The sequence below is a fragment of the Lygodium microphyllum genome, chromosome 19, assembly GCF_053477565.2.
Source record: "Lygodium microphyllum isolate KBCC chromosome 19, Lygodium_microphyllum_v1.1.10, whole genome shotgun sequence".
In the NCBI taxonomy this organism is placed as follows: Eukaryota; Viridiplantae; Streptophyta; class Polypodiopsida; order Schizaeales; family Lygodiaceae; genus Lygodium; species Lygodium microphyllum.
In genome coordinates this window covers 1,485,100-1,499,370 of record NC_141153.1, presented here as the reverse complement: position 1 = coordinate 1,499,370, position 14,271 = coordinate 1,485,100, and the positions used below count along the sequence as shown (strand labels likewise).

The window sequence follows — 14,271 nt, the reverse complement described above, 5'->3', positions numbered from 1 at the left end:
TAGTGCAGTCTAGCTCGCTCACCCTCCCAGAGTGTCGAGTCGTGCTTGGATGTATATTGCTAGCACCAACTAAGGTGCTATGTGCCTTTGGCTTGTCATGTACATAGTCCCCTTTGATGACTATGAGCTTTGCCCTCAAGATGGGCCATTCTACAAACTTTGGTGTCGTGTCTTGTTGAGGAGTGCATGTTGAGTGTGTGACGAGTGTGTTGTCAAGTTGGGAAACGGTATTGTCACATGACATGTCACAGTCTTGTAAGATCCCTCCTCCTAGGGGTCGAAGGCATGCCCTGTGGGGGATTCCAAGGGCCGGTGGACCGTCACACTTGACTGATTTGGATGATGATTATATACTTGTAGCTTCTTATGTTGATGTTTCATGATTGACCCATTCCTTATATGCTGATACTCAATGTTGACTAATCAATTCAGGGGCTTCATTTCATGTTATCCCTCATCCAGAATGATTTCACTCCTATCATAGCACAATAGGATCTATCAAATTGGATAATGACTTGGCTTGGCATTGGATATTATTGGTATTGGAGATGTATGACTGCAATTTTCTTCAAGGAACATATTTACTTTGCATGATATATGCCATGTTTCAACTTTGACCAAAAGACAGTTGGATGATGCATGTTATTTTGTATCTTTTGGTGATTTCTCATGGAAGATTACCCAAGGGAATCTTATCCTCCTTGCATGAGGTTCCAAGTCTAGCACTTTTTATCCCTTACTTGCATCTAGGTTTATTGACCATGTTTTGGTTGTGGTTGTAGTACCACATGTATCATCATGGCATCGTCACCTTAGGCATATGTCATTAAAGGGAATAAAAATACTTACCCGTTTTTAGTATCTTCCACCCCTTGATTATAAATGGTTTGATTCTTGTGATTATTGTCTTTATAGCTAGTAGACACACACAGCCTCCGCCACCTAATCAATAAAAGTGTTGTTCAATTCAGACATGACTCTCATATACCAGCAAAGTACACAAGTTATGTTCGGCCTTTTGATCATGCTAGTCTTCCCTAAATCATCTCCTCTACTTTGCTTTGATCTGATCTACCCGTCTCTCTCTCTCTCTCTCTCTCTCTCTCTCTCTCTCTCTCTCTCTCTCTCTCTCTCTCTCTCTCTCTCTCTCTCTCTCTCTCTCTCTCTCTCTCTCTCTCTCTCTCTCTCTCTCTCTCTCTCTCTCTCTCTCTCTCTCTCATAATGGGTAATTTATATGATATCAAATCACAAAACCCATACTAAAGTCAAATGACATGAAAGATGCAAAGTCACTGCAAGAAGCAAAAGATATTGTTGTATCCCAAGGGGCTAAATCCTCCCTAGAGAGAAGATTAACATGCTACACAAGATCTAACTGCCACTACAAAAGACCCTTGAGTTTGTCTATTTCCCTGGACACCCACAACAAAGTCAAAGATGAAAGCATTTCAAGTGATGCAATTATGCCAACAACGTCAAAGTTTGAAAAACTGAAACAATACCTTCATATGTGGCCACACTTGGGTGGGATATTTCACCCTAGCAAAACCCTAATCAAAAGGGCACAATGATAGACCAACAACAACTTGCCAAATATTTGTCAAAAGAGCCCAAAATTTCCTAGCCAAAGGGCAAGAAATAAATCTATGATGCAAAGATTCCACTCATTGTACAAAAAAGCAGCTGCCATTTGAGATTCTGCACTTTGAAAGGGCAAAAGTAAAAGGAAGCCCACCAATGATCACTCTCCAAAGAAAGGCCTTGCATTTGAACATGGTCTTGTTCAACCATCCTTCCATTAGTGTGGTTTTCCACCAAGCCTTGGATTAATGCATGCCCCAAATCGCATTAGCTTTAGTAACCATCCAATGCTTGTACTTAATGAAGGGAAAATGCACCTAATGCATGCCCCAAATCACATTAGCTTTAGTAACCATCCAATGCTTGTCCTTAATGAAGGGAAAATGCACCTAGTTAGGTGAAGCCTTTTAAAGACAAAGATGGCTAGCAAGATCCCAAGCTTGTCAAGTGCAAAAAAAGGCTACATAGGTTGCATCAACCCTTCAATCAAGCCCATAAATCACGAATTATGCAAGACATGCAAATTGCAAAAAGTCCACCTCTAGCTATGTCTTCACCTTTGCTGGAGTTGTTGTTTCTTGGATGTCTAGGATGATGTAGAAATGCATGGCCCTATCTACTATAGAAGTAAAGTATGTTGCAGCCACATTGAGGCTTGCAAGGAGACTACCTAGCTAGGCCGTCTAGTGGTAGACCTTGGTCTTACTAATATGGTCCCTACATTGCATTCGGATTCTATGGGTACTATTCAATTGGCCAAGAATTCGATGTTCCATGTGAAGACAAAGCACATTGAGGTGCATTACCACTTTATCAAAGAGTTTGTTGAGGACAAGTCCATTAAGCTTGTCAAGATCTTAATTACCAAAATCTTGCAAATTTGCTAACCAAATGTCTCTCAACTGAGCATTTTACCTTTCTTAGGAAGATTATGGGTGTTAGATGAGATTATGTATATTTATCATCCTTTTGTACTTTATGTACATTTGTACTTTGTTGCTTTTTTTGTTGTTCTCTCCTTATTAGATGTGCAATTGTCTTTGAGGGGGAGGTTGTTGTGGATAAAGGCATATGTACCTATGCCGCCCATACATTCACTACACTTATAGTACCCACACACCTATACACTTCAAGTGGCAAGTGCCCATCACTATCACTTCATTCTTTATTCTTTCAATGACTAATGAATAAGGGAACGCTAGTCACACATGGTGGCCATTGGAGTTTCCACACCCTATGTCTCTCTCTCTTGCTCTCTTACTCTCTTGCTCCACCATCCACCATAGGTTACACCTCCCTTACTTCCACTTGCTCATGCTCCCACTCAAGCTTCTCCCTTCAAACCAGTTAGACAAACTTGCAAAGGATATAAGAGTTTTTCTCATGTTTACACATCCATTTTTCAATTATCAATGATGACTTGAGCTTGAATCATCATCCATTTGAGTCATCTCTTTAACTATATCATCTTGAGTACATCCTCTTTGATTGCATGACAAGGATAATACACATACTTATACACATACAAGGCATTCACATAAACCCTGAAACTCACATTCACAAAAAATAGTACTATAGTATGGATGGCAAAAGCCCCCAAAAATAGAGAGCAAAAAGGTAGTATCACTAAAATTCAAGATACAACAAAGGTTAATCCGCTAACTTGCCAGGATGTAAATGTTTCTTCTTAAACCTCATAGTAAATTTTAGTTTCTTCATTGCTCTATTCTCAAAGCATCCTGAAGGAAGTACAAGCAATACATCCTCTCTATCAAAATGATAAATCTAGTAGGAAATGCATGTATAAAATAGTATAACACATCCATTCAGGCTATAATCACATCCTCATTAGGATTGATAGTCAAAGGAGGGATATACTTTTGAGTATTTAGGTGTGAATGATATTGCATAAAGCCTAATTACAACAAAAGTGTGTAGCAAGTTGTACATATACATTTTTTTGATTGAGCATGCACTCGAGCAAACTACAGTAAGAGTTCAAACATGTTGATGAATTCTCCCAAGACCCTGAAATGACAAGTCAATTAAAAACAAGTCATAATGAGTCTTACAAAGTTCACGACCTTTGACGGAGTATATCATAGTCAAATCCACTAGTATCTAGAACTGATTGGGGGGAGATCTATATATTCGATAGGTTGGGCTAATGGTATCAAAGTAGAACAGTGAAGGGGCAGATATAATAAATCATAAAAAGTGGGAAGTTGAAGTGATAGGGATACTGAAAAAGGGGGGAAGAGAGAAAAAAAATATTTGAAGGGGTTCTATTGAAAAGGTGGATGGAATAAGTGGGACAACAACAGGAGAATTAGGAGTAGGAGAAGAGAGGTAGAATTAGAAATAAAAGGGCAAGTAGTAAAAATAGAAATTTAAGGAGATGTGGAAAGATTAAAGGTTAAAATAAAAATGATATTTGGACTAATATTAAGAATGAAAATATAAATAGGAAGGCGATGGGAAAGCTAATAAGAAATAAGATCAGCATGATCAATTAGATACATGGAAGATCGATAATCAAAGACTTGAAATAACACAATAGTAAGTAAAGATTATGAGAAATATGGGAAAGATCTATGGCATGCAAATGCTAGATATCATATTTATAGAAGGTACTCTATCGACGGTGTTAGACCATCACATCCTCTTCCAAGGGTGGGTGCCATGAATGACCTTTACACCATGAAGCCCTTTGAAGATATGTCTACAAGCCATCTGATAGATTCATCTCAAGAATGAACAAAGAGTATTGCTTGTAAGATAACATCCCCTACATATGTGTTCATGTTCTCTTCATAGGTATCTATAAATCACCCCTGAGATACATAAACTGAAGCAAGTGTGCCTCATGGTAGACAATATCCTCCATAGCTCAATCAAAAACTAGTTTGAGAAAATGATCTGGCCAAGGATTATGCCATCCATCTTCTAGAGGTTCTTAAATCAATAGTACTCAAAGACATGTACAGGGCCAAATGGTGCTAGTGGTACTTAATCCAAAAAGTTGGGGGAGGCAACACAATATCACCATATCAAATGAAAACTTCATGGAGGCAATCCATATGCTACTAAACACACTCCACATTAGTAGAAAAGACATCACACAACTTAGCTTGCTATCGTATGTTTTCAACATCCTCCTAAGAAGATGTAACATAAGGAACCACATGAGCAAGGGGAGAAATAGAAAATTTGGCTACTCATTTCTGTAACTCCTCAATGGTTTTCTTCTGTGAATCAATAGTATCTTGAGAGTACTGCAATTCATTTTCACATGTACTAAGTTTAATAGCCAAAATTACCATCTCTAAAAGGGTAAAATCTAGCTCCTTGGTAAGTGAAACTTGAGCATCCAGTGAAGCAATTATCTTCTCTATCAAGATCCTAGTACTTTCTATGAATCCATCAAAACCATAGGCTCTATCATTTATTTATGGATATCACTAAGAGTGGCTCGCTATGAGTCTAAATCCTCCACGGCTTTACTGAGTTGGTTGGTTAAAGAATCCACCTTGTCCTACAAGGATGTGTAAACTCCTGTGTACATGGATTGAAGATAGGAAGTGATTGTTGTTTCCAAAGTAGATTGGACATTGGAGACCATCTACAATAGCATAGATCTAAGGGTGAAGGGATTGAAGAATCAAGTTTACCTTCCCATTGTGCTACAAACAAGTGTGTGTAGAAGAGGAATGAGGAATTGACTAAAACAATAGGCACAAGAGACTGTATAGGAGAAGGGGCAAGAACATGATAGGAGTGTCCCTATGTACATGAGCACTTCTTACAAATAAACCTTATAGGAGAATCATCATTATCAAAGTCTTTTTGCATTGGAAAAGGAGAAGGAATTGAATGTGGAGCTTGTGTAGAAAGAGTAACATGATCAAGGATAGGCACTCCATTAGGAGGATTAGGAGGAGGTACAAAAGTAATCACCCTCTAAAGGAAAACTCTATAAGATAAACTCTTTAAGATATATTACTCGGCTGTCCTTTCTAGACCTTTTGGAAATGTTGATCCATTTTAGTAAATAGAAGCTAGGCCCAATTAAACTTTTTGCCACTAAGAATTTTGACAAAAGCAGTGAAGAGTTCCTTGGATAGGCATTAAGGCACTGGTTTGCTAGACATAAAATGGTATTGTGTAGGAACTGGTTGAGTTGCTCCATAAGGGAGAAGAAATGGCATCCCTAAACACACTTGAATTGCTTATGACTTTGCTTGGAGTCAAGTGTGTAGAAGTTTCCTTTTGAAGGACCTCCACAATTTGCTTAACTTGATCTCTCATCCAAGGAACATAAACAAAAAAATATACATATGCATCATCGTCCTTTCCTTCTTCATCCCTCTCCATAATTATCCTTAGGAAAACACACGAGAGAGAGAGAGAGAGAGAGAGAGAGCACCTTCTCAGCAAACTGCACGTGAAACTATGCATGCAAGAGAGAGAAGGGATGTTTAAAGGAGCACACCCCCGCATCACGCACATGCACCCCTTCATCTAATAATTCATTAATAATAACATTTTATTATACAGAGGCCTTAGTCACCATATGTTTAAGATGTCGCATGACCTTCAAACCTTATGCCCTTCTTATGCAAATTCGATATTTTATGAAACATAATGAAGCTATATTGGTGCATAACATTGTTTATGTAGATATGGTAGAGTGTCAATTTCTGAACATCTTTAGGCTTCATCATTCATACTTTTGGTTATATTCCTCTTATGAAGACTCCCTTTTGAATTCCATTGTCGAGATTATGGTTGGACCATCTCTTTAGTATAGACTCCATCCTTGAGACATAAGCTTCAATTTGTCCTCCAAGGAAGTGACTTAGATTCATGAATTCTTCTCGCATCCTCTCTTCAATACTTCCATGCCTAAACTTGGTGGATAATGTCTGCTTCACATCATTCCATGTGCCAAAAGTACTTGATGCTTATTTGGCTAGGAATGGGACCTTGATTTGGCTGTTCCATTGGGACTTCTGTAAAGAGTGCTACAAGGGCGTCAACAAAGGATTCTTCTCCTAATTTTCATTCTCTACTCTAGCCTTTGTTTTCTACCTTCTCATGTTCCTCTCAAGACCCTATAATGCTTGTTTGTTTATTAACTCATTCATCAAAAAGTTGACTCCACCCAGCTTTTCAATGCTCCACAGAAGGGAACATAGGGTATTTTGCTTATTTTAGTCTCTAAAAGACTCTCTTGGTAGCATTTCTTCTACTTCTTCTTTCTCACACTATAAATTCAACCTTCATGCCACTATAGAGGGGAAGGAATTTGGTTCTGAAGGCCTAAAAGCTCATCCATCTAAGGATAGCCATGGTGTAATCATTCAAATAATACTAGCTTCTAAGGGTTTCAATAGTGTAAGGAAGACACAATCCACCAACTTCTAGTGGGTTGCTAATTGAACATGCAAAAGATTATCAGTGCACCAAGCATCCCATGTATCCTATTGTTGTGCGTCTATGAGCAATTTCAATCTTTTCTCCTTCTTATTATGATGGACTTCCACCAACCAAGACTCTTGAAGCTTCTTATTATTCCCCATTTGATATTGTCTAGAAACCCCTCAATAAAATCCATATCTACCATCTTTAACCAATCTCTATGCATCTGATTCTTCAACTTTCTCCCAAAGAATTTGACACCAAGATGCAAGTCTACGTTGCTTTTGTAAATTGAGGGAACAATTCATCACATAAGGCTAGAATCAAAATAGCATTGTGCTTCCACCATTGGAGAATGAATCTTTTGAAGAAAGTGGCTTTAGCTCTGAATTCTTTCAATTCTTTTGGGATTCTTGAAATTTTACAATCTTCCATTGCTTCTCTTTCTCTTCAATAGTGTCATTCCTTCCATTTTTAGCCTCTTTAGGTGCTTATTGATGATGGCAGTATTTATTGGTTGTACACCAAAACATGGAGCTCCCTAGAGAACACCAAAGATACGCGAAAAGAACTGCAAGAAAATCTATATTGTCTCACTAACTAGCATGTTATTCTTCTCTTTATAGCACCGCCAAAAGAAAACAATAGGAACAACAATAATGTCTTCACACAGTATCATGTATAGTACCTCCCACAAATTTATCTTCAATTCAACACATCACATCTTCATATCAACGAACCAAGAAAGAAATGAATACAAGAATGCCCAAATTGGAATGGAAACCATCACATGGAATTACTCCTAGTCTTCAGCTTTAGTGCTCAACTACTACTTCTTCCTTTAAACAATATACAAAGAGCTTCCATTCTTATCTTTCTAGAGAAGGAACATATGCCCAACATAAAAACCCATCTAGTAGAATACATATAGAAGCATATATACCATTTATAGAGACATATAGAAGCGCATAGAAGCTAGCAAAATACAACAAAACCATGTAGATATAACCAAATCCACTCCAACCTATCAAAAACCACCCAACGCATATCCAACCATACTGAAAACCAATCATTCACAACCTCAACCTCCTAGCACTACCAAAAATAGACCCAAATTGACACATACATAAGACATCAGAACCAATTAGACCATTAACAAAACCTATCAGCACATGACAACCCAACCCAAAATCAACATAAGCTAATCAAACATACTCAACCACAACCAAAAATATCCAAAACACTTCCAAACCAAACCAACACACCAAATCAAGCACCAAAACAACCAATGGACACCAAAAAACCAACAAAAAATAGCCAAAAATACAATCCTTTCAACTCAACAAATCCATAGTTGCAGCATGTGTGAGAGAAAAAAGAAGATGGACAAAGCAATTTTGAGAAATAAGGAAGAGAGAAGTTAAAGAGGCACCACAATCAAATGTGTTCTGACCTCTTCAACCACCTTTTCCCAAGAACCTCTAAAATGTACCCTTTGGACTCCATATTAAACTCAAATATATGACCATCTAAAAGCAAAGGATGAAAGCTTTTTTATGTTGTGTGTATTTTAGTGCAAGGGTCCTAAGGTTCTAAAAATGAGAGACATGTGCAACGGCTTTTATAGTTCCAACCCAAGCATTTTATAATGGAGAACAAATATATGAATGGAATATAAAAAACTCATGACCAACTAACCACGGAGCTCTTCTATACTTAGCTTCAAGAAACTTTCGCTTGCCTTCTTTCTTTTCTTTTACACTTTAGTGGATCATTTATGCAATTCCTCAACCACTCTCATTTATCACTTTTCTTTTTCTTTATTTCTAACACGCATGAATATGATTGCTTTGATAAGGATGAATGCCACAACACTGTTTTTGAAATGCACAACATCATCATGAAGAAGAAACATTGAAATTCCACAATTTCAAATGCCAAGAAAGGCTAGAAACCCATAAAAGAATTTTCAATAAGCATGCCCACTCTCATTAAAACTATATTTGAAGTGCTCTCACCCATCAGATTTAATGCTTGAACTTCTTATAGAAAAGGGAAAACCTTAAAAGATAGGACATGTGGATTTTCAATTGAGGTTTGCTTTTCTTTTGTACCTTGGATGTGAAAGACATCACATTTAGAAATGATGGAAAAAGTACCTAAGGAAGAACTAATATACATCAAGCTATACAAGCTCACACACAAAATTTGCATAGTAGATATTTTATCAATATCTAACTTCATACCGAAAGTACTTGGAGAGGCTATGAGGTTATGGGTTTTAGCTCAAGGGTTTTAGTTGAGAAAATGTGCATAACAAGGCTTCATGCGACGTGATCAAATGGAAAGTTTGTTGACATATGAGGATCAAATTTGGTATGCATAATACTTTGGTATGGATTTGATGAGATTTGAATTTTTTGCTAAGCAAAATTTATTGTACAACCGACAAAGTGCAACTTCTGGAGAGGAATAATTAGATTACATTAACAAGAACCCCATTGTTAAGATGACTCAAAAACCCTCACGCATAATATTGTGCAAATTTTGTACCAATATTTGATGTTCGCCATAATTAGGGCCAAAGGTAGACTATTTTCACTTTATACGTATAGTTCTTATATGAAGGCCCTTGGAAGTTTTTATGTGGCTTCACCATTAATTTATAAGGCCTTATGGGAGTGTGTGATTGTCTCAAGTCTTTGTTGACTTAGCTTCTAGAAGGTTTATGTGAATCTAAGATGCTTTAAAGGTAAAATAAAAATATTGTATTATCTTTCCTCTCTCTTCAATCAAGTGGATGAAGCCCCTAGGCATTTTACCTTTTACGAGCAAAAAGAAAGAAAACAAGTGCCAATGTAACTAAAATTGTAAAATCTTCACACGATTTTCTTCTTGTTTTTTTATAATTTTTATGGGACTGGATGTGCTTGTAGAACGACACCTAAAAGCAAGCCGCTAAGGGCATAGATATAAGCCATAGACCAAGACTAGTACGTGATTCACCCAATTTGGTGGTGGCTTTACAACTCAAATCTTTGTTGAATTTGAGCTGCAATAAGTTTTATGGATTCTCTTTGTTGGATCTTCTAGTAGTGTAAGGCTCAATGGCTCTTATTGTTCCATGCATTAACTTCACTAGAGACACCGATGTATGTTGGCTCTCTTTGCCTAACAAAGGGTGTAGCCTAAATCTCCTATGATTAGCCTTTAAGTTCAATCACTCAACCCAACAAAAACCTTGATGTAGGTGCCATTAGGTTTTAACCAATATTGCGACCATAGCACTCAACACAATATTCACTTCCTCATTGCCCATAAGGTTATGTGCTACTTAAATACAACAAATAATCAGGGTTGGCTTTTGACTCGTGAGATGTAGGACGACAAGTTTTAGTGCTTGATAGGTTTTAAGCAATTGTACTCAATAGTCTATGATTGAATTTCACGTCTCCGTAATTATCACCCTCAATTGTTTAGACACAAAATGCACAACAAATACAAGACTATATAGCCTAAGCTCCTCGTGAATATTATGTTAAGTATGAGCATTGTATGTCGATAAGTTGCCACACTAAACTTTCCTATGATAATTTACAAGGCTTGTATGTCGATAAATAGATGTTGCCTTTGGAGTAGGCACATGATTGGCAGGCAACCAAAGAATCCCATTGTAGAAGCATACTTTGACAGATGCTCATACATTATCCAAATTAGACCATGGACAAAGCCTCCATATAATAAGATCAATTATCAAAAGCAAATTTATGCTGAACAACAAAATCAGTCTTGACATAGCCTCTGGGATGCTAAATTGTGTTGTCAAATAGTGGATTCTCAAATACTGGGCCACTCTGTTGCCCACTGTCGATCAATGGCCATACTGTAGCCGTCACCACGTTGCGCATTCTTGTTAGCACTAGTATAATTTTCAGCCTTTTAGCATACAAGGCAAATGAACATTTGAATGGGTATTTTGAAATCTAGGCAGAAACACATACTAAAAGACCACTTAAGAGACAATGTGTGTACAATAATGTAAGGAAAAGGTCTTGGGTTGAGAGGTGATTTCCTTATCACATTATATTTCGAAAGCTCCTTTATAGAATTGTTTGTTCGGACTAAATACCTAGCATCATCTGTTAGTGAAGGCTCTTACAACACAAAGGCTCCTTTCTGAGTTAGTCTTCAAGATGTATTGAGCATCCTTGAGATGTGGCATCATCCCTCGTTGGTTCAGTTTTTTCCTTTTTCCCAGGGAGGGAGAGATGGGTTTGGAGGGAGGGGGTTATATATTGAATATACATTCGACAAATGTACAAAACATTCTGTACAGTTACTGTACAAAGATGTTGCACTGCTTAATCCAGTGCACATGCAATGCTCAATAGCCATCTCCAGTGCACACTCTTGTATAGTGCAGTGACCAAGTGCTGAAGGAAAGCTTCGTGAACGATGTGATTGTGAGGGTGATTCTGTTTCACAGCTCAATCAAAAATCTCCTGTGCCTCGATGATGCTGTGTTGACTGCAGGGATAGCCAGAAATATTCACATAAGCAATAAATCCAAATAACACAAGAGAAGCTTTGGAATGCAACTTACTGGTCATCTTTGGAGATCCTATAGTATCTCTGAGCATGCTGGCGTTGTCCAATTAGTTGAGCAAATCTTTCATCATGCGTGATTACTATCAACTGAAAATTCTCCTGTCCCTTGCGATCCTCCATGATCCTTCAGGAAGGGTGAACCAAAACCGTCACATTTTTTTTCCAAAGAGACTTCGGAGGAATGCTTCCATCTAAAACCTGCAAATATCTCACCTTAGAAGAGCTGCAGCAAGGCTTTCTGCATTCCGTGCATCCAGGTTTGTTGTTGGCTCATCAAGAGCTAAGATGCCACAGCTTAGGCAGAAAGTCTCCGCCAAAGCTAGCCGAATAATCAATGAGGCCAAAACCTTACAAAGAATCACATCATCATCAACATTTGAGTCTCATGAACCATCGTGCTTCATAGGCGCATCAAGGGTAAGAAACATATGAAGTCACTACCTTCTGCCCTGCACTGCAACGGCCACGCATCTCCAATTCTGCATCTCCACTTTGCATAACCACCTTGTAAAAAAAACATGCAGCACTCAGCTGAATCCCAAGTTGACAGTGTCATCAACAATGGAGCCTACAAATCTGGCATGCTATCCTCAACAGTGCATTACCTGTTCTTGGCTAGCCGTACTAGAGGAAATATTTTACAGGATTCAGTACTTAGGTAAGTTCGTAGCAAAACAATCAACAAAAGGGGCATCCAAGGGCAAGAAAAATGTTGGTTGAAGCAGTTTGTCAGAAGTTGAAAGGCCTCACAAAAAAAACTCGGTACCTCTGTGAGTTAATAGCAAAGCAAATAACAAAGGGGCATCTAAAGGCAGTAAAATATGTTGGTTGAAGCAGTTTGTCTGAAATTGAAATGCCTCTCAAACTTTCTCTTTAAAGAACTTAAAAATGAAATTGAAATGTCTAACCACCTCTATTTTCTGTGTTAAGCTATAACCCGGTCAGTTTACCGAAAAGGGAATCTAAGGACAACAAAGCACATACCAAACATTCAAGTTCGCCCACTCATTGTCTACATCAACACATTCACCTTCTGATGAGCTAGCTATTTGCAGACTCAAACAAATTTTATTGAGACAGCTCTAAACTAATTTGATGGCTTAACTTTTCTTTCAAAAGAGACATAAACACATTCATCTTTCACGAGCTAGCCAGAGACAAAATGCAATTTTTTCACAGCTCTAAACTGGTTCCCATGGTTAACATCTCTTTCAGGAAGGAGGTAGATATACAATGCAGTAACACAGTTGCTGTTGAAACTTCCTACAAGGTTCACTGTTGCCTGTTTTATTTTGACAGATTTTACTTTTAGACCATGGTTGAAAAACATACCCTGTAACTATACGATCTAGTTCCAGCGCCCTCTGCATCTGAGCGAATGGCTATGTAATCAATGTCTTGCCCCCTATAGGTTTGCTGCCATAACTCCTTAATAATCTTATTGATCTCCTCCATCTTCATTGTATGAAATCTCATTAAGGCCCTGTGAAGCATAGAACCCAATGACTAGACATAAGTGAGCAAATGCAGAAGCCCCTGACAGAACATGGAAGCTGTTCATTGGGTTATAAACTATTTACCCATTTCAGATAAATAGTTGACGAACAAGTCAATACTAAGACATCCAGTTTAAGGAGCCAACTTTATCTTTGGAAATAAATATAGGGACCAAGGGCATAAGCACAACCTGTCAAGTGCGTTATAATACTTGTCAAGATCTTTATTGGCCATTTCTGTAGTCTGTGCTCACGAGCAAATCCACAGGAAAAAACATACAGAGAACAACGATGGTCAGAAAGAATTCTATGTTTAAGAACGATCCATCTTTTCATCCTAAACTAATAGCGCACCTTTAGTTGTATAAGTTGACTGCAGTAACGCTTTTCAATATCCTTATATTGCGGTTGTTTAAGTTCTGTGGTATTTCTTGCAATGCTACTCTGGTAGACTGACAGGGTACCCTTGCTTCTGTCAAGCTGTTACATTTAATGTATCAAGCTATAGATGATTGGCATACAAAGTAGCATACTGAACTCTCCGGGGAAAAAAGGTTAAACCATTTCCACTGCTAAGCAATTCTAGACTAGTACTGAGCAGAAAACTGACAAATATAGTAACAAGAATTTACTCAAAAGATTTTCCTGATTCCTGCCAAATGATTGGCTTGAATATTCTTAGATTAAAAGCCCTGATACAACATGCCAAGGCAAGGGCATCATATGTGCCCAATAAGTGTTACTGCAAATAAAGGTAAGAGTAGGCTTATGCATAACCACGAGACCATTTTCATCCTTTATGCAGTAATCATTAGATTGAAATATACAAATTTCTATGGGTAAATGGGAAAGGGTAAAGAGGGGCTTTTAAATGTAATTTTGTGGATAAATAAGCGCTTTTAAAGGGAATTTTGTGGAGGGTTTTGTGGTTGTTCCTGGTTTTTATTTCTTTGTGGTTTTTTTTGGTGGCCACCACACACCCACGACTGCTGCTACTTGAGGCAAAGCCAGTATTGGTGGTTTATTCTGTGATGGTGGTGCTATCACCATAAAGAAGTTGTCAGTGTCCACTGTCAGATGTCCTGCACGCTTGCATTTGCTGTTGCTCGGGTCCAAGCCAATGAATCTTGGTGTAAGTGAATCTCCAAAAGGTAGTCCTGTGCAT

General features: G+C 38.0%; 1 protein-coding gene across 2 annotated transcripts in view; it reads right to left on the bottom strand.

Annotated features, from left to right (window-relative positions):
* Nucleotides 1–10,711: 10,711 nt before the first annotated feature.
* Nucleotides 10,712–14,271, bottom strand: part of RAD50 (DNA repair-recombination protein (RAD50)) — a 96,151-nt gene continuing 92,591 nt past the window's right edge. The window contains exons 20-26 of one of the 2 annotated variants that reach the window (XM_087700970.1): nt 13,461–13,586; nt 13,298–13,350; nt 12,943–13,093; nt 12,052–12,114; nt 11,824–11,957; nt 11,606–11,734; nt 10,712–11,529 (exon numbers count right to left, since the gene is read on the bottom strand). In XM_087700970.1, the coding sequence (XP_087557096.1) occupies nt 11,490–11,529; nt 11,606–11,734; nt 11,824–11,957; nt 12,052–12,114; nt 12,943–13,093; nt 13,298–13,350; nt 13,461–13,586 (696 nt within the window). In that variant the 3' untranslated portion in view covers nt 10,712–11,489. The remainder of the gene's footprint in view (nt 11,530–11,605; nt 11,735–11,823; nt 11,958–12,051; nt 12,115–12,942; nt 13,094–13,297; nt 13,351–13,460; nt 13,587–14,271) is intronic. The other variant, XM_087700971.1, reaches the window with a different exon arrangement.